The sequence below is a fragment of the Anabrus simplex genome, chromosome 3 (assembly GCF_040414725.1).
Source record: "Anabrus simplex isolate iqAnaSimp1 chromosome 3, ASM4041472v1, whole genome shotgun sequence".
In the NCBI taxonomy this organism is placed as follows: domain Eukaryota; kingdom Metazoa; phylum Arthropoda; class Insecta; order Orthoptera; family Tettigoniidae; genus Anabrus; species Anabrus simplex.
The window spans coordinates 452,823,696-452,849,266 of NC_090267.1; the positions used below are offsets into that span (position 1 = coordinate 452,823,696).

General features: G+C 38.4%; 1 protein-coding gene across 1 annotated transcript in view; it reads left to right on the top strand.

Annotated features, from left to right (window-relative positions):
* The window catches only part of LOC136867425 (toll-interacting protein), an 81,073-nt gene that overhangs the window by 8,275 nt on the left and 47,227 nt on the right, over positions 1–25,571 (top strand). Inside the window, exon 2 of the mRNA XM_067144626.2 lies at positions 4,504–4,668. Within this exon, the coding sequence (XP_067000727.1) occupies positions 4,504–4,668 (165 nt within the window). The remainder of the gene's footprint in view (positions 1–4,503; positions 4,669–25,571) is intronic.

Here is a 25,571-nt window from a genome sequence, read left to right on the forward strand (position 1 = left end):
TGAAGATGGTTTTCCGTGGTTTCCCATTTTCACACCAGGCAAATGCTGGGGCTGTACCTTAAGACCACGGCTGCTACCTTCCAACTCCTAGGCCTTTCCTATCCCATCGTCGCCATAAGACCTATCTGTGTTGGTGCTACGTAAAGCAAATAAAAAAACAACATTCTTCTCCTTGAGATACTATCACCCTCATCAACACAATAATTAAAATTGAGAGGACTTTTCCTCTTGATAGATACCATATTATAAAATGCAGAAATCCATCGTAACTTATAGCAAAGAAAAGTAATGTAAATGTAATGGTTTTCTGCATGGCATGTGTGCGTTTTCAATAATAAATTTTCCTCTTGGTGAAACTTACAACTTGACTTTTCATCCCATTTACATTCATACCATTGTCTGCTACCCATCTCACTACATTGTTTAAATCCCCCTACACCGGGCGAGTTGGCCGTGCATGTAGAGGCGCGCGGCTGTGAGCTTGCATCCGGGAGATAGTAGGTTCGAATCCCACTATCGGCAGCCTTGAAAATGGTTTTCCATGGTTTCCCATTTTCACACCAGGCAAATGCTGGGGCTGTACCTTAATTAAGGCCACGGACGCTTCCTTCCAACTCCTAGGCCTTTCCTATCCCATCGTCGCCATAAGCCCTATCTGTGTCTGTGCGACGTAAAGCCCCTAGCAAAAAAAAATATCCCCCTACAGTTGTTCACAATCATGCAACTCATTTACTGCTCTATACAGTATAACATCATCCGCAGATATTCTCATCTATGATTCCAGATATTTACTCCTATATTTTATATATATGAGAAAACATAAAGGTCCAATAATACTGCCCTGTGGGATCCTCCCCTCTTAATCATTAGGGGATCAGATAATGAACGCTTCACCTACCCTAATTCTCTGAGTTCTATTTTCTAGAAATGTAGCCATCCTCTCAACCACTCTTTTGTCTAGTCCAGTTGCCTTCATTTTTGTCAGTAATCTCCCATGGTCTACCCTATCAAAAGCCTTGGATAGGTCAATAGCAACGATTCAGTCCATTTGACCTTCTGAATCTAAAATATCTACTATATCTTGCTGAAATCCTACAAGTTGAGCTTCAGTGGATTTCGCAAACATGTCTAATATAATCAGAAAGAATGCTTTCCCAGAGCTTACAAACTACACTTGTCAAGCTGACTGGTCTGTAATTTTTCACTTTATGTATGTCACCCTTTCGCTTGTACACTGGGGTTGCTATTGCAACTCAGGACATAGAGGAACAGAAACTAATACTTTGACAGGAAGAAGTGGCGAGCACTTGTACACTACATCCAGGAAACTGGAGCTGGAAAATGATGATGATGATGATGATGATGATGATGATGATGATGGTACTCTGCAAGCTTCTTTCCGCAAATGTTATCATTTCTGTTATATTATCTTTTTTTGCTAGTGGCTTTACGTCGCACCAACACAGATAGGTCTTATGGCGATGATAGGATAGAAAGGCCTAGGAGTTGGAAGGAAGCGGCCGTGACCGTCTTTCAGAGCTGCCGACAGTGGGATTCTAATCCACTATCTCCCGGATGCAAGCTCACAGCCGCGCACCCCTAACTGCACGGCCAACTTGCCCGGTATGTGATCTTCAACTAGGCTGTTGTTATTATTATTATTATTATTATTATTATTATTATTATTATTTTCCAATTCGTTGGCTGAATGGTCAGCATACTGCCCTTCGGTTCAGAGGGTCCCGGGTTCGTTTCCCGGCCGGGTCGGGGATGTTAATCGCCTCTGATTAATTCTTCTGGCTCGGGGACTGGGTGTTTGTATATGTCCCAACACTCTCCTCTTGATATTAAGACAACACACCATACTACCAACCACCACAGTAACACGCAATAGTGATTACATCCCTCCATACAGGGTTGGCGTCGGGAAGGGCACCCGGCTGTAAAACACGGCCAAATCCACTTGTGCGACGCAGTTCACACCCGCGAACCCACAGGTGTGGAAAACATGGTAGAAAAATGAAGAAAAAGTTATTTTTTAAAAATTTTTCCTTAATTTTTACATATACAATCTAGGGGTGTTTGATGGAGAAAGAGCAAGTTCCACATACACAGAAGGGCCTTAAACTCTACTGAATATTTACAGATGTGTAGGCAATTTAAAATTTACATATTTGCACTCCAGACACTGTACTCTTAGAATAATAAATATCTTGATTTATGCTATAGGCTACATATTAAGAGTAAAAAGACCCAGTCATTCATACCATCACTTATACCCGTGTACACACTCTTCTGAGCTCATAATCATTCACTACCAGTTCTACACCTGCACGTATGTACACATTCAGAATTATTGGAGAATCCGTGTTATTCTAAATGTTTAACCTCGCCTTCTCATAACACACTTCGGGAGATGTGAATGTCATTGAGTGATGGCAAATATGCCTGAAGCTGTTCTCAGGTAGTTAATAACTCTGGAGGATAACTCGGATCCCAATCCACCTTCACTTGTCACAAGTGCTGGAAGAAAATTTTAAAATTTTATGATTACTGAAGTCCTGAGCGATCGACTCCCCCCCGTCTAGGGACACCATGACCTTGACATCGGTGTGGAGGCTTGAGTACTTGTTATCCCTAAGGATGTGCCATCTCAGAGTTACCCATGCTGGATTGTCCTCTGAGTAGCTGAGTAGGGCCAGGCTAACAGGGTGTGTCCACAAGTTGCCTTAGGGGCCTCTGTGCTCTTGTTCTTCATTTTCATTTCTTTTTTTCTTATCCTAACCTTGTTAATTTTCATTTTTCTGCCACTCTAGTGATTGTGTGTGTGTGCACGCGTGCGCACACGGTTTTGAATCACAAGTATTGGGTTGTGGCCAGGCAGTATGTGGCTACTGGGAGCGTAGTTGCTAGCGGCTCATCTCCAAATCACAGAGACTTACAATAATTGAAAATCTTCCACCTTTTTGATACTTTTTATTTGCTTTTTAACAAATTATTATTTATAAACAGTACATATTTCGTTCTTACTTGAGAACATCTTCAGCTGTTGTTAAGCTTAGGTGAATCGCTAAGTTTCTGAATACATTATTTTCAGGTACATTGTTCCTCTTAAAGACTATTTGAATATAAATTAAATTAAAATGATGTTAAAACAATGTGAGGTTTAATGGGTTGATGAAATGAGACAGGATGAATACATAATTAGCCTGCTTAAAAACTATATCTATTCATTGGAATAGTTGTTAAGTTTCAACTCTGTTACACTAAAAATATCTTTTATCTTCCATTTAAAAGGTTTTTTACCGAGCGCGATAGCTGCAGTCGCTTAAGTGCGGCCAGTATCCAGTATTCGGGAGATAGTAGGTTCGAACCCCACTGTCGGCAGCCCTGAAAATGGTTTTCCGTGGTTTCCCATTTTCACACCAGGCAAATGCTGGGGCTGTACCTTAATTAAGGCCACGGCCGCTTCCTTCCCACTCCTAGCCCTCCCCTGTCCCATCGTCGCCATAAGACCTATCTGTGTCGGTGCGACGTAAAGCAACTAGCAAAAAAAAAAGTTTTTTTAAAAAATGAATGGCTTCTTGACACTGTTCTAATTATTGCTGAATGTTCATTTCTTTCACTCCTTCCAGGTAGCCTGTCATTTATTTTGAGCTTACTTAATGTGCCCTAAATTGAGTCTAATGCGTAACTTTGAAGCTGATTGCCAGTCACTTTTTGAGAAGGGAGCTTCATCTCGATTTCTTACTGTTGTTAGACTCCAATTCTACCGTGACCCTGGAGGGGGAATGTTTGAAGCTGCTTTACGTCTAGTATAATAAGCAAATAAAAAGTATCAAAAAGTTGGAAGATTTTCAATTATTGTAAGTCTCTGTGATTAGAATTTGATACGGAAAATGAAGCTGATTACCTGCAACTATCTTCAAATACCGGGCGCTCTCTGGCATGTGGGGCTCTGCTGAGGGTTGACTGAATATTTTCCTGGCTACTCATGCTGACATCACTTTAGTCTTTAAATGCCAATTTTCATACGATACTCATCGCACTTATTTTCAAACTCCAGGATATTAGATTGCAGGCTTTCAGCACAGTCTGTCATTAACACCAAGTAGTCAGCATAGGCCAAACTGTGTACTACATTTCCACCTAACTTTATCCCTTACTTCCATTTTACACATTTCAGTAAATGATCCATGTAAACTGTGAACAAGAGAAGTGAAAGATTACACTCTTGTGCAACTACTTTGAACCAAGAAATTGTCTACCCTCAGTTTTGATTTTATATCAGTATAAATGCCTTTGTTTGCCCGTAATAACCTAATATATTGGGAATTGTGGGCTATTATTATTATGGTACATTTTATCAAACAGTGATTGAATATGAGGTTTGACAGTTGATCATCTTTGTTCTACCAGCAGGTCAATGGTATGAACTTTAAGTGCTAGTGATAATGTAACTTATAAGCAAATATCATTTTCCATTCTGTTTCTTTGTTCCAGGTATTTCTTGGAAATTTACCACCTGACTTCTTGCGCATCACTGCTTCATCACAGCAACAGCAAGAGGCTGCTGATCAGCAGGCTGCCTTAGCTCTACAGCAACAAATGGTGGGCATGCCATATGCTCAACCTATGGCTGGGAGGCTCAGCATTACTGTTGCACAGGTATAAAATATATTCCACAACATTGTAAGAAAACTAGCGACCGTTCGAAGGTCTGCAGATTACGAAGTGTGGTGTAGTCGGCATGATGAATCTTGGCTTTCTGGACTGGGGCCGCTATCTCATTGTTAGATAGTTCAGTTGTAATCCCATAGGCTGAGTGAACCTCAAACCAGTCCTCGGATCCAGGTGAGAATCCCTAATCTGGCTGGGAATCAAACCCGGGTAAGAAGCAAGCACGCTACCTCTACACTGCGGAGCGAGCACATTTTTAAGAAATTACTTAATAAAATCCATAGCTGGTGCATAACAGCCAATGTTTCCAGAGTAAGTGTTTTTTTTTTAATTTTAAATTCTTGATCCAAACTTAATGGCACATTTTCCTTGAAGATAAACATGCTGGCAAGGTATAAATGAAGTAGTGGTTAGTATTTGTCTATTTTTCTTCTTTTTCCTTTTTTCCCCACAGATGGTCATTCCATGCCAAATAGTGTAATTTTTCAATCGGTCCCCCTTTGATTTCCATGAAATGTGGTGAGTGCATAGCCACTGTAGAGATTTGTACAAAATTGTAGCTCTTTGAGTTCCAGTGGTTCAAACTAGAGAAAAAAAAAATATAAAAAATGGGTGCATATCCATTTCCATTAATGAATGTAACTTGGGTTCAGTAAAGAAGTGGACCATTGCCAGAACAGGTTCTAGAATTTGTTTAGCATATTGGGCAAATTTTACTGTGTCCAAAAACTTGGCACGAAAATAATTAACCCTTTTGTTCCCAGCGTCCGTATATATGGACATCAGCAGTATGTGCAAGAAATCCCAACGTCCATATTGTGACCTTTCACGCATCTCTAAATTCTGGGTTCTTGTTGAAAAAGTTATGTCTCATGTGGTGTCAAAAGTTGCAAAAGTTTCCATTCTAGGGACGTGAAAGTTCGAGTTGGGTCACAGAATCGCACTGTTGGCTTTATTTTGATCTGACTGGTGTATGAAGATGTTTGTTACTTAATATCTTAACCTAAACCATCATGATATACCTTACTCTATTAAATGAGAAATCCGAAAATATTTCTTTTCGTAGAAGGATGTTCCGTTTAATAACCAACATATTCGATATCGCAACAACAATATTAATAAAAGAGAAGCAACACAAACGGACATTAGTAGTGACTGAGCATTAAATTGACCAAAAGAAAACAATTCTAATCCCTGACTCTTGTTAATGTTCCATTTTACATCGTCATGTTCTTATCCTAACAGGTTGGTCACAACATCAATAACAATCTTTAAAATTTGCAAGAAAAATCAAAAGGAAAACCAACCTCGCATTGCTGAAGGCATAATTTTACAAATAACTCCATTCGTCACAACTGTCTTCTAACTGATGGTTAAAATCGTAAAATCTTGTCTGTTTGGCACACCTATTCACTGATTTCAAAATACATATCCCGTTATCATTTTGGAACCGTCCTTTAATTAATTGAAAATTTAGCTAAACAACTTGAACGCACCAATAACCTGTGCATATTACCATCGTTCAGGTTTAAGAAAATGATCAAAGAAACATGGGACAACATTATAATCCTTCAAAAAAACATTAACGTTGGGCAATAAAAGTGAAATGAATCTCCTCTGATCTCCATCGGCATCTGCACCTAAATAATACATTTCTGAAAATACAATCATCATCAACTACAATGATTCAAGATCCGCGATGACTCTGCAGCCCTGGTGTCTTCCGTGAAAGAAGCCTGGAAAAGCTACTTCAGCTCTGAGCGTCAATTCAGTGATCTATAAGAAGAAATTTAGCTAGCAAGAATCAATCTACATACTTCACATCAGTGAAGGTTACACATTCCATTTGTGACATGGCTCTCATCTGCATGGTGTCATTAACTAATGAAGATCCTCTATCATCTTCCAATATTGTGCGCAATTACCAATACTGTATCTTTAAGGTATCTTTGACGATCATCCTACAAGTGTCTTCAATACGCCTCGAAACATCATCGCAAGTATCGTCCTTATGCCTAAGTAATCACCATTGATTACTTCGAATCAAATTCATATGCATGACGAAATCAGTCTTCACTACAATAAATATCACCGGGACTTCTAACACCGCATTATTCCATTAAATGCTTAATCCCAATGAAACATTTAGACGATCCATACAATATTAATCACTATCTTAACACATGCATTATCCATGCCTAAATTTTACATGTGTGACACTTACTAGCGACCGCTTAGATTCTCATAACACAGCATACAGTATGTCATAATTTTCAGAATTATTCACGTCAAATTTTGCAACATTCCTACCCATCATAAGGTAATGATTGATGACTAAACGGTTGCATTCTAAAAATATACTACTCTACTTTAAGCAACTACATAGCAGAATAATAAGACATTTATTTTGAGTACTTATTGGTCGTTGACTTCAGGAAGAAGAAACCTCTCATCCTCCAGTTTTAATATTTTATCCGTTGGTATCCATCCCAACACTCCTCAGATCTTTCAAGACCGCCTCATAATTTAGTTAGCCATGCTGGGATTTATGAGCATCTTATAAAAGTCTCTATTGGTACTAGACATCATGATACCTGAAACTTGTAATATGCTATTAGTATAATGCTACACACGTGAATATCATTTACAATATTATTACACAACATTTGCCTTAATATTTTATCAATCAATCAATCAATCAATCAATACTGATCTGCATTTAGGGCAGTCGCCCAGGTGGCAGATTCCCTATCTGTTGCTTTCCTAGCCTTTTCCTAAATGATTTCAAAGAAATTGGAAATTTATTGAACATATCCCTTAGTAAGTTATTCCAATCCCTAACTCCCCTTCCTATAAATTAATATTTGCCTCAGTTTGTCCTCTTGAATTCCAACTTTATCTTCATATTGTGATCTTTGCTACTTTTATAAATGCCACTCAAACTTATTCGTCTACAAATGTCATTCCACGCCATCTCTCCACTGACAGCTCAGAACATACCACTTAGTCGAGCAGCTCTTCTTCTTTCTCCCAAGTCTTCCCAGCCCAAACATTGCAACATTTTTGTAACGCTACTCTTTTACATGTAAAATGAAGTAAAAAAGAAACTCCCAACTTTGATTAATGAGATAACATCTAATAATAACTACAATGTCTCGGAACAAATTCTAAACCTGAAATCCAAAATCCATAACAACAACGTAGTAATTACAAAAGCAGATAAGGGCAACACCATAGTAATAATGAACAAACAAGATTACATCAATAAAACTGAAACCTTTTTTTTCAGACAATACCTATACCTTAATTAACAAAGATCCAACAAACAAAATACAGCGTAACTTAAAGAACCTTCTTAAAAATTCTAACTTCATTTTAAATGATCAAGATTATCAGAAATTAACTGTAATGAACCCAAAATTACCTACAGTCAGATCACTGCCCAAAATTCATAAAAATGATGTCCCCATTCGGCCTATAATTAATAGTATCAATAGTCCTACCTATAAAACCTCTCAATTCCTACACAAATTCCTAAAAAAACACTTCAAATTTCACAACTCCAACCCCATAAAGAACTCGATCGAACTTTGTAATTCCCTAAATAAGTTCAGTCTACAACCAAACCACGTTTTATGTTCTTTTGACATCACCAACATGTATACTAATATCCCTATCAACAATACTATTAACATCATAAAAAACAATCTGTTGAAACATAGCACATTGAGTAAAATCGAAATTGATGAATGGTTAAAATTACTTAATTTCGTTTTAGACAACAACTATTTCACCTTCAATAAGAAAATTTACAAACAAGAAGGTCTAGCGATGGGAGACCCGTTATCTGGAATACTAGCCGATATATACTTAGATAATCTCGAACATAGTAAGATTATTAATAACATCAACGGACTCTGTCTTTGGCATCGCTATGTTGATGATGCCATAGCTATCATTGATAAACAAATCAACAGCAGCAATAACATACTATCATTCCTCAACAACTTAGATAATAATATTAAATTCACTAAAGAAGATGAGTTCAATAACTCTTTGAACTTCTTAGATATCAAAATCACACGAGCAATGAACAAATTCGACTTCCAAATATACAGAAAACCCACCTTTTCTCCAACAACCATAAAAAATGATTCTTTACATCCCAACTCACATAAAAAAGCCACTTATCACAATTTAATATATAGAGCATTAAAGATCCCTATGTCCTCTATTAATTTAAAGAAAGAATTACTATTCATCAAGGAAATAGCTAAATTCAATGGATTTAACACGAGTATGATTGATAAAATCATCAATAAAACCAAACTGAAACTAGCTACCAATTTAACTCCATTAAAACCCGTCAAACCAAAATACGCTAAATTCACGTTCACTAACCATAGCATTTACCCGATAACCAATTCATTAATGAAGCACGAAATAAAAATAGCCTACACAACAAAAAACACTAACCGTAATTTATTCTTCAATCACAACTCTATTAACATCACAGACAATAGTTACTCTGGATCAGGAATATACAGATTGAAATGCTCTACATGTAATTTTTCTTATGTTGGCCAAACTGGCCGCAGCTTCTCTACCAGATACGCCGAGCATTACAATGCCCAAAAACACAACAAATTCTCTGCAATGGCCAACCATATGAGGGACACCGGGCATAAATTCACCACAATAGAACAAGACCTCCATATCCTAAAAAGAGTCGATAAAAGCAAACTCATGACAGAATATGAAAACTTATTTATTTCCCTCGACCAACATTTTAATAAAGATAAAAATCTAAATGACACTATTGATAAAAAAAAGCCCCTTGTATGAACAGATTCTTATTTTATTACGAGAATCAACTTCCCTCACCAACAAATTCTTAAAAATCTTCAACCTCACATCAATTAGAGTTCCCACCTCCCCTACAGCTAATATACCCCCCTCCCTTCCCCCCGCCGCTAGTACCTCTAATTCAAATACAACCAATAAACCCATAGCCACACCCACCGTAACATCGCTCCCTCCAATAGCCTTACACCGTTACAACACGCGCAGTAATACACTCTCTTCCTTCCCCCCCACCAATAGCAGCCCCTCTCCAATAGTTACGTCAACGCAAACAGATCCCCCTCCAGCACAAAACTTCAGTTATAACACACGTAGCAAGAAGTCTACTGTTGCAAATACTTCTAACTCATAATATTACAAGCTATCTTTGTCACCGTCAAATGGTAAGTGCATACGATTCTACTTCAATATTTTTCAAATATCTTTTCACACAATTAACCCTACGTTTCTTGCTTCCATTTACAGATTCCACTTCTATATGCTTCTTCAACTAAAATATCTACAAACTCACAATTTACAACATTCGAACATCACTTCAAATTTTGAGATGGTCCATAGTGATCCTATTCGAAACTGTTCTTCAACTTCTATTCACCAACTTCATATCCTCAACGTGTTCTACAACTTCACCATATGCATCTGATTTTCGTCTTTTATCTTCATGATCATGATTAACTTCGGATCTCTCGACTAACTTTGACTTTTATTCTCTCTTCTTTACTTTGATTATATAAGATTTTTCGCCATCGTCTAATTATAACCGCCAGACTATCAACTTTACTTTTATGCAATCTTACTACTTGTTGTATAACAATCTGTTGTTTTATCCATTGTACTTATTTTAGCAGCCTTCTAATGTTAATTTTGTTAATACTTCCACTATTGTATCTCATCACATTGTATTTTCAAACCATCATTGTTATTTTTAATGTTATTTCACTTCAAATCTCTTCAAGATTTTAAAATTCATTTCATTACTACATGTTATTTAGACGCTTATTTTTAATTTAAGGTTAAGACTATGGCTGATGATGCCTTCAGGGAAGGCGAAACATGTACCACTATTAGCTAACAAATTTATGTAAATCATCCAAGACGATTTTGTATTGATTAGGTGATCTAATAAATAACTTAATGTTATTATTTCAATTCAAACAGAACAAATCACCCAGAACAAATCGAGCTGCTTTTCTTTGAATTTTTTCCAGTTCTTGAATCAGGTAATCCTGGTGAGGGTCCCATACACTGGAACCATACTCTAGTTGGGGTCTTACCAGAGACTTGTATGCACTCTCCTTTACATCCTTACTACAACCCCTAAACATCCTCATAACCATGTGCAGAGATCTGTACCCTTTATTTAAAATCCCATTTATGTGATTACCCCAATGAAGATCTTTCCTTATATTAACACCTAGATACTTACAATGATCCCCGAAAGGAACTTTCACCCCATCAACGCAGTAATTAAAACTGAGAGGACTTTTCATATTTGTGAAACTCACAACCTGACTTTTAACCCCATTTATCAACATACCATTGCCTGCTGTCCATCTCACAACATTTTCGAGGTCACGTTGCAGTTGCTCACAATCTTGTAACTTACTTATCACTCTATAGAGAATAACATCATCCGCAAAAAGCCTTACCTCCGATTCCACTCCTTTACTCATATCATTTATATATATAAGAAAACATAAAGGTCCGATAATACTGCCTTGAGGAATTCCCCTCTTAATTATTACAGGGTCAGATAAAGTTTCACCTACTCTAATTCTCTGGGATCTATTTTCTAGAAATATAGCAACCCATTCAGTCACTCTTTTGTCTAGTCCAATTGCACTCATTTTTGCCAGTAGTCTCCCGTGATCCACCCTATCAAATGCTTTAGACAGGTCAATCGCGATACAGTCCATTTGACCTCCAGAATCCAAGATATTTGCTATATCTTGCTGGAATCCTACAAGTTGAGCTTTTAGAGAGAACCAGATACGTTTCTTGCCTCTTTACAAAGAATTATTCTTATTACAAATGATAATATTGTAATAAAATTCAGCTTTTCGTCTGATTCCCTTCTGAATTGTGTGTAACCCTTGTAATGCTCTAGAATCCTTAAACAAACTGTAATCTTCTCTTTTTTAGTAACAAAATCTAGTACTAGACTGCAATAATAAGTCAGTTTGCTTCTTAAAGACTTGTCCATGTTCCGTATCTTCCCATATGTTTTTGACTCTAAACACCTGACTTATTTGATACAGAGTACTCCTACACAATCATTAACATCGGCAAAGGAATTCATTTAACAATCCGTTGCATTATATTTTGGTTTACCAATCGACTATTTCACTACGAGTCTCGATTCTCGAATTATATCGAACTAGATAGGCAAGGTATGGCCACCATATATAGATTGAACTTGGCCTGTTTGATCCAACTCATTCCATCGCCTCCGATACATATTTCATATTTCTGTCATCGATGTTTCTCGCCATTTATTTACATTTATTAATCTTCTGCTTGAAGAAACTGCGGTGTTTATTTAATTCTGTATTTCGTGCTACGACATACCATCATCGACCATAATTTAATGAGGTACCACTGAGTTCTGAGCTTATGATTTTGCTGGTACCTTCAATCCGTTGTCGGTTATTTATGTAGTTGAGCGAGTTATTTGAATATCTGACGTACTTGGACGTGTAATAACTGGACGTACGATTTCATCAACTTTTATCTTACCATAAACTTCCAATGTCTTCACTGACTCTCATTCAACATTCGTTGGAAGGATATAGTATATTCGTAAATAATTTTTTGAAAATATAATATGCTTTCAAATATGCACTATCATACATCAAATTAATCGGGAAGAAATGTTCTACTCATATCAACTGCTTAAATAAGCTTTAGTTTAGTATAGTAGCGAGCAAAGTATTGACCTTGTGTGCCAGCTGACTGCATTGTTGGAGGGAAGTGAACGGTGTTGATGCCAGTAGGCGTACTGTAGAGAGAGTGTTTTTTGAAACATTGCCTTTCAAAATGAAAAGAGACTGCTGTGTATGTGGTGCAGCCTGCACGAAATCTGGAGGCAAAAGAAAAAAATCTACTTTTATATGCTCAGAGTGCAAAAAAGGATTGCACCCTTCATGCTATCCTCTGCACAGATGTTAAAAGTTTGTACATATATACTGTAAATATATCAACTGTAAATAGTACAGTGTAATTTTTTTAAAGTTAATGTTATTTTCATGAACAGTGACATTTTTGTGGGTTTTCTTATTATTTACTAGTGTTATTGTGAACATATGAAATTTATGTGCCGAGAAATACTAATTGCTGGTTTATGTTTAATCTTCAATAACTGTTATTTTTTTTCAAATAACATTTTGAAATTTAGTGGTTTTGTTCATTTTTAAATGTTCTTTTAGGTGATGTGGGTGGTTGGAGGCCAGCTATGTTTTTTGTATTTGAAATTTTGAGGAAATATGGGGGAAAAAATAAAAACTTTCTGATTTGGTCAGTACATTTTAGAAAATTGTTTCTTTTTTGCATGACTATTTACTTTTTGCATTTAGTAAGCCTGAATTCTGTCTTGTTTTTCCTAACAACACTGAAAACTCTTTCTTTGGGAGAGTTACTGTAAGGTACACTTAATACTGCAAATACAACATTACTTTAGGTTTTATACTTAATTTGTCCACTTTGATTTTTAAGCTCTGCAATGTTGCCCCTGTTCACATCAATGTTAGAGGGAAAGTATCACACTGGAAAACTGCAAATTCCTCTTAAAGTTTGTCATGCTACTTTCCTTGACCAAATGTGGGAATCTTCGAACAAAATATTTAAGAGATGAATAGGAAACCTTCATTCTGAGAGAGATGTCTACAACTTTGGCATGAAGAAATAAATCATCAAAATTCCAGCACCTCCTGATAATTTAACTGCAAGCTACCATATAAACTCTCTTACAGAATTATAAATCACCTCTTCATCACAATCATTATCTTTTAAGTATTCCCTGGCTTTTGCTCCAATTACCAATGGCTTTCTGGTCATTCCTCCTCTTGTATTCAGCACTCAAAAGGGAGGTAGATTCTGACTGAACAGAACATGGCCGAACAAATCCCAATAGGTCAATTAAAAGACCAGTAAGTTTCCTTCTAAGAAGATGCGTGGCTGGAGCATCTTCTTGCAGAAATAAATTCACTGAGTTAAAGACAGGAAGTGTACTCTGAGGAAAGTAGCAAAACAGTTTTGTGTGTGGGTCTTGTAAGAAAGATTTTACAGTTTGACTGCTTGGTGCTCCCATTTTTATGGTGGGGCTCACTACTAATCATGAGTGTCAAAGCTTCCCACTGCTCAAGAACTCGATTAATAGACTGAAGAAGTGAGAGCCAACGGGTACTGACATATATCGAAATTTTGCGACTCTGTGCCACAAAAAGCCTGATATACTTTCAACGTGTTTTGCCTTTTAAAACTATCAAGATAGTAATATAACTGAACCAAAAAGTTCTCTACATTGACTGGTAATAATTGGGCATTTGCTTTTTGTGCACAGATGTGTATGAAATGACATGAACAATCCAGGACATAAACAGAAAAATGCCTGTACTTCACAAATTTGGCAACACCTTTATTTGCCTCTATCATTGTGTATGCATTGTCAGATGAAAAAGAAATGCAATTTTACCGTGGAATGGCTAAAGAAGATAATTCACTATTAATAACAGAAAATTCCCTCGCCTGTATTGTCAGTACTCTAACAATGACAATAGAAAAGTTGATATTTGGCCTGTCTGAGCGTTAAAGAGACAACTAAAGGATAAAGTTTAACTGCATTTGATTACCATCAGTAGCCAAAGAAGTTATTTGCAAAAGTTCACTTATATCCTTTTTTGCCTCATGCCGTGTATTGAACTAAAGCAGAGGTTTTAGTTCTTGCACAATCATATTTCTAAGAAATGTTAGTCGGGGAACATTGATCTAAATAAATTTCCAATGTCTGAAACTGATAACGGAATATTATGCTCCAAAAGAAATGTGAACGTAATTCAGCATTTGTCAGGCAGTTTCATTACTTTTTATGAAAAACGATGAAACAGACTGGTTTTGTAATTTTGATTCACCGTATGTGTGATGTTTAGTGGATTCTGTGTGTCTTCTGCAATCATCTCGTCCACCATGAGCCACAGAGAAATCACACTGCAGAACATGTAGTTTTCACCAACGTGAAGCAAGTAGGCATGGCCATTAATTTGTGTAACTGTTTGGATATTTCTGTAACACTACTGTCGTCTTAGTAGATGCAATTTGATAATTGCTCTGCTTCATTTTACAAAACCAATTTCTTTCTCAATCAACAACTAGGATAATTAGAATTGAAACGCGCTAAATATACCACTCATGCCTACGCACACAACAGAGAGAGCCGAACGTACACACCGGAGAACAGTGGAGCCTACTTCACGGCCAACTTGATGCGTCATTCTAGCTAAGAGAGCAGCATATATCTATGTAGTTGGCCGTGATTTCACAACGCTCGTGGGAAACGAAAGGATGTGATGACCAAATAACCGCCAAATATGTTAAGTTGTCAACTTACAAACATAGAAACGAGGAGGGTTGACCAGTAATGCTCTAAGGGATTGAATATTTTTTACTTCTTTCCTTTTTTTTTTCATAAAAATTATTTATCATGATAATGTTGCTTTTCTGTAATAATTTTCCCTTTGACCGTAATGCCATAATCGCGAAGTGAAATCCGTAATTATTATGGACAATCCATAATAATTGGCACCTTTGTATGATAGACTGTCATAGATGTATTAGCTGTGTCCAAGTAGGTGATGGAAGATCAGATTGGTTTGAAACCAAGACAGGAGACCAGCAGGGAATTGCCTTGTCACCACTCCTATTCATCATAGTCATGGATCGGAACATAAAATCCATCAAAGAACCTAACACTCTGTTTGCAAATTATGTTTTCATTTGGGGAAAGACTGAAGCAGAAGTACAGGAAAAACTAAATCTTTGGGGTGACAAGTTTAAAGAATGCGAAACTATATACTGTATCAATAAAACAAAATTTGTTGAAATGACTATGAACAGTAAAGGTACAGAATTAAACATTTTTCTGGAGGGAACTCTGTTACAATCTGTTTCTAACTTCAAATAGTTTGGAAGTGTCATTTCAGAAGATAACACAATAAAACAAATACTATATATGACTCAAAAAGCTTCTCAATTTTTTTTCAAGTGAGAAATCTACCGTGGGAAGATAAAATACCCCAGAAAACAAAATTGACCATTCCAAGTCTCATTTATGGACTCAAAACATGTACCCTACACAATAAGACTAATAGTAAAATCCAGTGAACAGAAATTAAATTAATCAGAAAAATGAACCAAAATACCATGAAAGGCAAGATTAGAAATGAAGCTAACAGGAAGGATGCTGTCGTCAAAATGTTACTGAGCTTTTAGAAGGACTCGAGCTATGATGGTTTAGACATGTACAGTAATGAGGAATGACAGAACAAGAACAGCAAGGAATTATTTTGACAGAGAAGTGAGAGAGAAGAGACCAATAGATAGGGATGGAAAATGAAAGCTCATGTCTCGAGAATCGTGAGAACTTCTCAATGCTTTTCTCACAAAAGCATGCCTCACAAGACTCTTGGAAACATAAGCACGCTTTCTACATCTCAATTACGTGGCCCACAGAATGGGCTTTGATATCTTGCCCATTGGGACAACAGGCTGAGTCGTGAACAGAAGTTTGGCCTTCTAGTGGCAGGTAATCATACACAAACAAACTAGGTCTGCAACATCACACTCAACCCACAAATAAAAATCAGTCATTGTGTTTAAGCCTAATAATTTCACTTGGCGTGAATGCAATTCAGTACTTTTAGTGCATATTGATGGCTACCAAGAGGAAATAATCAGCCTTGGGGGTATTTCATAGATGTTCCAGAAAGTAAACTGCAATGTTGTTTTTGTTCCCTTTTAGCAATTTTGCGAATACACTGTTATATATGTAAGTTAAATGTAAAGTTTTGTCTTTTTTTTTTTTTCTTTTTCAGCTGTACATACAAAGTGTGTAAGAAAGACAGATAAATCGTAGGCTACTTGAAGGGAAGATCAAGATATGACTTATTCAATAGAAAAGAAATGTTGTGCCAATAATTATGATGGACACAAGCCTAGTTAATGCACTCCACTTTTTGCACACGGAGACTCGGCGGAGGGTGATGCTCTTTTATTTATGTTTTCTGCTTAGGTCATGGGATTGCCAATAGGAGTGTTTGTACGTGCTACGAACTGTCACCAACTGTTACGAAATTATACAAAACTATAGCGAGGGAAATGAAGTTTAAGAAACTATTGCAGGGGAAAGGAAGGCCGTGTGGGAAGTATGCACCGCGGTGATAGAAAAAATCCTCTCGAAGGGAGTTGTTTTCTCATGACCGAGATTGGCCTTGATTTGCAAAGATAGGTTACAGCCACTTACAGAACCTTTTCTTGTGTTTTATTTTCTCCTCAGGTTGGTAACAGAAGCTGCAGGTTATGAATTCTGGGAGATGACGTCATGTCGGCCAATGGCAGCACTAGCAAGCAGCCAGTCAACTAATGGGCAATGGAATCTGAATTGTTTCATTAGGTTATAAAAGTAAATGTGCTTTTTGGGTCATGCAGGTTGGGTCCCTGGCATTCATAATGAACACATCTTTCCTTTAAAAGCATTTTAAGCTAAGAAGCATATATATTTACTTGCAAAGTTGTGTTATATACTGGAGTGTCTACACTAGATTTCTCCATTACTTAGTTCCTGTTGTTCTTCGTGGAACATAGGTCATCAACAAATCATCTCCATCTGATCCTGTTGTCAGCCAACCTCTTCACCTCTCCCCAGGTCTTGCCTCTTCCATTGCCTCCATGTGTACAGATCTTGGCCACGTTTGTTTGGGCCTTACTCTCCTCCTTTTACCCTGCGGGTTCCAATCCAGTGCTTCTCTCTCAGTGGCTTCATTCCATTTCCTCAACGTATGCCCTATCCATTTCCATTTTCGCCGCTTTATCTGTATGGCCATCTCGGTTTCACCCGTCCTTCTCCATAGTTCATGATTGGAGATTACTTCCGGCCAGTAGATGTTTAGAATTTTCCTTAAACAGCGGTTGACAAAGGTCTGCAACTTGGAGTTAATCACCTTGGTCACTTTCCAGGTCGCGGACCCATATGGTAGAACAGCCGTGACATTACTTCGGAAAATGCGAAGTTTGGTCCTGATAGATATTTTGTTATTCTTCCATACCAGATAGAGCCGAACAATGGCACCATTTGCTTTTTGTATATGTTGAGAAACATCCTGTACTGCTCCTCCATTTTTGGTAACTACACTGCCCAAGTAGGTGAAACTAGCCTCAGACAGGAGACACATCGTCAGCGAATTCTAGGTCTTCTAACCTATTAGCCAATCCCCACTGGATACCACGTTTCACATTTCGCGTTACATTCCGCATTACTGCATCAGTCACCACCAGGAACATGGTTGGCGAGAGGATACAACCTTGACGTACTCCTGAACGTACAGATATAGGCTCAGATACACGGCTCTCATGAATGACTCTGCAAGTATAATCACGGTATGTTTCCTGAATGAGGTTGGTAATTTGTGATGGCACTCCATACCGCTTCACTTCCTTCGACATAGCTTCTCTGTTGATCGAATCAAAAGCTTTTTTGAAGTCAATGCACACTGCATAGAGGCGAGATGACCACTCAGCACACTGCTCCAGAATTATCCTCAAGGTATTTGTTTGGTCTATACACGAGCAATTCGATCGAAAGCCTGCCTGTTCCCGTCGGAGCCTCAAGTTGATATACTCCTTAATTCTGTTCAACAGAACCCTGGTGAAGACTTTGCTAGGGTTTGAAAGAAGTGTAATGCCCCTCCAGTTGTTACAGTTTGACGTATCGCCCTTCTTTGGCAACTTCACCAGCAACCCACATTTCCAGTCTGTCGGCATTTCTCCATTAACGCATATCTTCTCAAATAGCGGCTGCAACATATTTGCAGTGGTATCCATATCAACCTTCATGATTTCTGCTGGAATATTGTCAACACCTGCTGCCTTACCAATATGCAACTCTCTCAGTGCCTGCTTGATTTCCTCCACTGTTGGAATGCAGACTTTAATCCTTGGGTCAGGCTGGGTTTCTTCCTCTTCTCCTTCGCCTTCTCCTGCATCTACTAGCTCCTCGAAGGAGTGGTTTAACACCGTAGAGAAATGTTCCTGCCATCGCTTTCAGTTGATCCTCGGAGTTTGTTAGGAGGACACCATCTTTGTTTCTGACTCGACGGTTTTTCTGAATCTGCTTCCTTGCCAGAACTCTGGTGATGGTATAGAGTTCTCTAAGATTTCTCTTTCTGGCTGCCTCCTCTGCTTGTTGAGATAGGTCGTCTATCCATTTCCTTTGGTCTCTCCTCACACTTCTCTTTACTTCCTTATCCTTCGCAGCATATTTGGATTGCAATTCTGCCTTCCTTGCTCATGTCTTACATGCATTCATTTCTTCCTTTATCTCTTCCTTTGTGTGATAATTTCCCATATCTGGTCAGTCATCCAGTCTTTTTTTCCTCCTGTCCTTAAAAACCAGGATATTTTCACTTACTTCAGTAAATACAGATCTAGTCTTCACCCATTTTTCCTCAATAGTTTCATCCTCCACCTCAGTGAGTGCTTGGAATCGATTTTTTAGTTCTATCCTGAAGGCTTCTTTCACATTTCTGTCATCCCTTAACTTTCCAACATTATATCGCTTCCTTATCTGCTCTATCCTTCTCTTTTGTGTCTGGATCTTCATTCTAAAGGTAGCCACAACAAGATGGTGATCACTACCAATGTCTGCACCTCTCTTGTTCCTCACATCCAACAATGAACTCCTCCACCTTCGCCCAATAGCCACATGATCTATCTGGTTTTCTGTCCTATGATCCGGTGATACTCATGTCACCTTATGGCAGTCTTTATGTAGAAATACAATACCACCAATAACCAAATCGTGGCTTGCGCAGAAGTCCACAAACAGTTGTCCATTCTCATTTCGTTCTCCTAAACCATGCCTTCGCATAATATGTTCAAGTCCTTCATTGTCCTGTCCCACTTTAGCATTCAAATCTCCTCCAACTAGGATGATATCCTTCCTTTTCTGTTTCTTAACCATTCTATTAAGATGACCATAGAACGCCTGTTTGTCTTCCTCCTCCGCCGACTCCGTAGGTGCATAGCATACTATCAACACAATATTTTTAATATTGGTCTTAAAACGTGCCAGTATTATCCTTTCCGTCACTGGGTACCACTCCATAAGGCTCCTCTTGGCCTCCTTATCCTTATCCCACACCTCCACAACTCGCTCTGTCGCCCTTGGGTCTTCCAGAGTATACACATGTAGCTCCATGGGTTGCCAATTCCCCAAACTCACTCCATCTTACCTCACTCAAACCTAGGATGTTCAGGCCATAACTCCTCATACATGCCACTGCCTGTCATAGCCTACCACTTTCCCGCACAGTCCTCACATTCCATAGCCCAATTTTCGTTAGCTTTTTCAAGCCAAAGGTCATCATCTTTGGATCAGTCTGGTTTCTCATTGTTGATGTTTCTGTAATAAGGTAATTTAAGGTTGTGCGAGTTATTGGCCCACAGCACCCGAGCTTGGTGGTGGGGCTGCCACCTACGCCTCCAAGCCTGCTGTTTTCTGTTGGGGTAGTCTCCCTTAGCCTTTGAAGATCCCTCTTCACTGCAAGGCAGTGGTTTTCCTCTTTATTTTACCCCAAGAGAAAGGGTTGCCCCCTCCGCCAACTTTGCCGTACCAAAGGTCTCCTTCTCTGCCTCAGTTGCCGTTAAGGACTTCACCAGAGCCCCGTTAGCCGTTACTTTTCATGGTTCCTGTAAGGCCTTCACAGCTACCGTAGTGGTCCTGGGGCACACAAGGTCTCCGCTGTACTTCACCCTTACAGGCTATCCCCTACTTCATACCGTTGCCCGTCCCCCACGACGTGGACGAGGAGTTGGACTTATGGGGGACTCTACCATTACATCCTTTCAAATAATTTTTCGATATTCCACGGCCAAAGAACTACAAGGGTTAGGAATAAAGTAACTGATTCAGTTTTTATTGTGACAAGATCGTCTAAACTAAGTTTTGTTCATCATTCCTTTCTGTAAACAAGCAGCTGTGTTCATATGAACTTAAATATAAGGTAAAAGTAAACATTTTGAGTGTTCCATGGCAGATTAAAAGAAAAATGCGGTCGTTTAAAATAACCCAAATGCCGCGCTTTGAACAAGAAGTTCTAACACTAAAATTTCATTGTAATTCACAAACATGCTCGAGAGTACAGCACTATCCATTTTCTCTCAGAGATGCTTTGAGGTTTCAGAGATTTTGGCTGTTTGTCTCAAGACTTTTGAGCAAGAGAAATTCCCATCCCTACCAATAGGGGCACCAAGGAATCAATGGATAGACTCAATGAAATTGGAAGTCAGCAAAGAGAATGTCAAGTGGGAGGACATAGAACAACAGAAACCATATTCTGACAGGAAGAAGTGGCGAGCGCTTGTACATCACACCCAAGACATTGAAGCTGGAAATGATGACAGGGAGTCAGTCGATCCTTAATAAAGTATGCATATTGATATTCAACAATACAAGAAATTGTTTTTGTTTGACTCATTGGGCCCGAGCCACGGAACCGTTCCGTGCTTCGTCTCGGTGGACCAAACGCCGGACCACAGAACTGTTCCCTTGTCTCATTTTACTACGTAATTCTACTTTTCCTCAAGAGATGGCAGAGTGAGTTGCATTTGTGATTTGTGTAGGGACTCTTTCTTTGCAATGTTATATGCTCTTTGGTAATATATATCGATAGTGTGCTTGGTAATATTAGTTTGAAGTGGGCTATCTCTACCTTTGAGATTCGCTTGTAAACAAGATGGCTGCCAGTATAGAACTGATATTTACAGATATATAACCCCTTTTAGGAAGTAATGATGATTAGGAATGTAATTTTTTCAGTGAAATTAGTAGTAATATTAGTACTAGTGTGAGCAATGCTCCTGAATAACAAATAGATGTGGAAATCGAAGAGAAAGTGCAAAAAGAAAACTGGGTTACAGCTCAGCAGGCGGACTGAGTAGGCCTACGGTCCCATGATGCTAATAAAATAAAGTGTTTTACTGTATTCCTTGTTCCGCAGTTTGTGGTATGGAAGCCTTTTGTGTTCATGTATATTTAAATCTTTAATGGTCTTGTAACTAAGAAATTTCTCCTGATATGAAACGACACTATATTTCCTCCAAAATAATCCCAGCGCCAATGCAGTTTCAATCCAACAAATATGCAGGGCTCAATGGGTTAAAGACCCCCTTGTTCACTTACTATTAATAAGCTAATTTCTCTCTTTGAGAATAAATAAAAACTTACGGACCTATAACTTGGTGCGAATGCTTTCTTCCGTAAAATCTGTATGTCCACCAAATTTCATTGAGAACAGAGTATGTAACCTGGCATGGAATGACTCTCACCTGTTGTGGGTGTGACCTGTGTTGCACACATGGACGTGGCCACATTTTGCGGCCGGATGCTCTTCCTGATGTCATTCCTGTATGGAGAGATGTATTAACTGTGGTGTTTGGTAGTGTTGTATGTTGTGTGTAAATGGAGAGGTGAGTGTTAACATGAACATAATCACCCCGAGCCAGACAAATTCACCGGACGTGGTTAAAATCCCCATCCCAGCTGGGAATTAAATCCAGGACCCTGTGAACTGAAGGCCTTAGTGCTCACCATTCAGCCAGTGAGCTAGACTGGTTAATATTTTGTCTATTGTATTAGATAAATAATCTGCAGGAACTTCCTGCCCTACACAATGGACATCAGACATTCTCACCACAAGGACACAACCCTTCTAATAACTTGGCCATTCAATCAGGCTGGTATTACAAATGGATCAGTCATACAATGGAGCGAAGAGGTGTTGCCAAGCCATTTGTGTAGTAGAAATATGCAATTAATGCATAACAACTTACTATTTGGGTGGGATATGAAGTAGTAAAATGGCATTCATGTCAAAAAGTAGAAAGTTAGCATATTTATAAATTAAAATGTTGAAAGTTAGCTTAGTTATCTTAAATAGCAAACAAATGACAGCATTTTTATTGATATATTTTGTTGAAAAATAACATTCACATGATTGGTTATAAAGGTAATAGAATCCAGAGTGTGCTACAAACCATTCTCAGTGTGGATTAGGAGGTGCTAACAAAACCAAGCTTTGTGGTGAAATAGAAGCTGAACTCATTAGTTCTTAAGAATTTATGCCTAGGAAACTTTTGCCTTCTAAATAGATACAAAACTAGCCATAAAAGCGGTGTCTTCAAGCAAGAAACTGCAAGTAATGGTTTGCAACATAAGACTAGCTCTAAATGCCTCTCAGGAAAAACATAGCCTTCCATTTGATTTGTACTCGTACTAGAGGGAAATTAATTTGTAGATATTTGGCAAGAAGTGGCAAAAAATTGCCAGTCCATCTCAGTGCAGTAGGAAAAACCAGTCGTATATAAATTCACAGAAAAGTTCAAAGAATCAAAAATACATTCTGGGAAGGGAAAGAAGACTTAATGGAAAACCCAAAAAAGCTACTATAGCAGAGCGTTTGAGAAAGACTGTCCATGATGGCTTGCCAATGCATGACCATAAAAAATTAAGATTTATCCATACAGTCTGTACCTGATATGGTACATTTCTGATTACAGATGGGAACCATTTCCATAATTTTCCAGTGATGAAGAGGACTACCAGCATCTGCAGCATGTTTCAAAAACACACGGCAAAATTGCAGGCTGTGATTCTTCATATATAATGCAGACAGAAAGGTCATATAAACATGGACTGCATATTCATAATTTCTGAGATATCACTCAAGTAATGTAAATTGAAATGTTGTTAGTTAGAATTTGATGATGTTGAGATTAACAGAATAACTGGTCTTTGTGTCTGTGAGCATGTTAATGCCTGTCATCGTAATCTCTGAATGGTGGAGGTTGGTCCAATTGCTTGGCCTGCACACGCACTTGACCTGAACCCATTGGACTGTTTTGTGTGGGGCACTTAGTCATTGGGCATGCAACTGCTCTGGAAGATGAAGCAACACTTGGTGGAAGAATTGTGTAGGCTTGTCACACGATATACACAACACTAGGCATTTTGCACATGTTCATAACTCAGTGAGACGACTAGTAAAAGCCTGCAGTATGGCAGGGGATGGGTGTTTCATACACTTCTTCTAAGTTACCTGAGAGAATGCACCATTACAGGAAATTCAAACCAAATTCTAGCAAATAACATCCTAGCTTAAAATACTTGATACTGATATCTCGGTAATTACTTATTTCAGGATGCATGTTTATATAAAATTTTAGTCTCCTCTACATATGAGAAATCCAACTTTGCAATTTTGCCCGTATTTTTGAAACCCCCTATATTCCAGCTAATTTCTTTGAGCCACGAAGGCTGTATACATGGATGAGACCTGGAGACACTGGAAGGTATCAAATAGACTTCATTATGACTAGGCACAGATTTAGAAACCAGGTGTTGGATTGCAAGACTTTCCCAGGAGCAGATGTGGACTCTGACCACAACCTGTTGGTCATGAAATGCCATCTGAAGTTGAAGAAAGGAAGGAATGCAAGGAGATGGGATTTAGACAAGTTGAAAGAAAAGTGTAAGGAACTGTTTCAAGGAACATTTTGCACAAGGGTTAAATGAAAAGGCTGAAGGAAACACGATAGAGGAAGAATAGACAGCCATGAAGAATGAGGTCTCTAGGGCTGCTGAAGAAAGAAAAGATCAACTAAGGAACAATGGATAACTCAGGAGATACTTTGACGAATGACGAAAGTACAAGAATGCAAAAAAATTAGGACAGCAGAAAAGAATACAGGCGAATAATGAAGTAGATAGAAACTGCAGGACAGCTGAGGAAGAATGGCTAAAGAGAAGTGCAAGGATGTTGAAGGTTGTATGGCCCAAGGAAAGGTAGATGCTGCATACAGGAAAATCAAGGAAACCTTTGGAGAAAGGAAAGGTAGGTGTATGAATATTGAAAGCTCAGGTGGAAAACTAGTTCTAGGGAAAGAAGACAAGTCAGAAAGATGGCAGGAACATATTCAACAGTTGTATCAAGGTAAAGAAGTAGATGATAGTGTTCTGGAATAAGAGGAGGCTGATGACATGGGAGACCCAATTTTGAGGTCAGATTTCGACAGAGCTTTGAGAGACCTAAGTAGGAACAAGGCACCAGGAATTGATGACATACCCTCAGAATTACTGACTGCCTTAGGAGAAACCAGCATGGAGAGGTTGTTCCGTTTAGTATATAAGATGTATGATACAGGAGAAGTGCCATCTGATTTTCGGCAGAATGTTGTTATACCTATTCCCATGAAAGCCAGTGCTGACAAGTATGAAAACTACCGCACCATTAGTTTAGTATCCCACGCCTGCAAAATTTTAATGCGTATTATTTACAGAAGAATGGAAAGACAAGTTGAAACTGAGGTGGGAGAAGATCATTTTGGCTTCAGAAGAAATGTGGAAACACTTGAAGCAATTCTGACTTTGTCTGATCTTAGAGGACTGAATTAAGAAAGACAAGTCCACGTACTTGGCGTTCATAGATCTAGAAAAGACATTCGATAATGTTGATTGGACCAAGCTATTTGAGATTCTGAAAGTGATCGGGATCAAATACTGAGAAAGGAGAATTATCTACAATCTATACAAAATCTGTCTGCAGTGATAAGAATAGAGGGCTTTGAAAGAGAGGCAGCAATCCAGGAAGGAGTGAGGCAAGGCTGCAGTTTGTCACCTCTCCTTTTCAATGTTTACATAGAACAGGCAATAAAGGAAATCAAAGAGAAATTTGGAAAGGGTATCAAAGTTCAAGGGAAGGAAA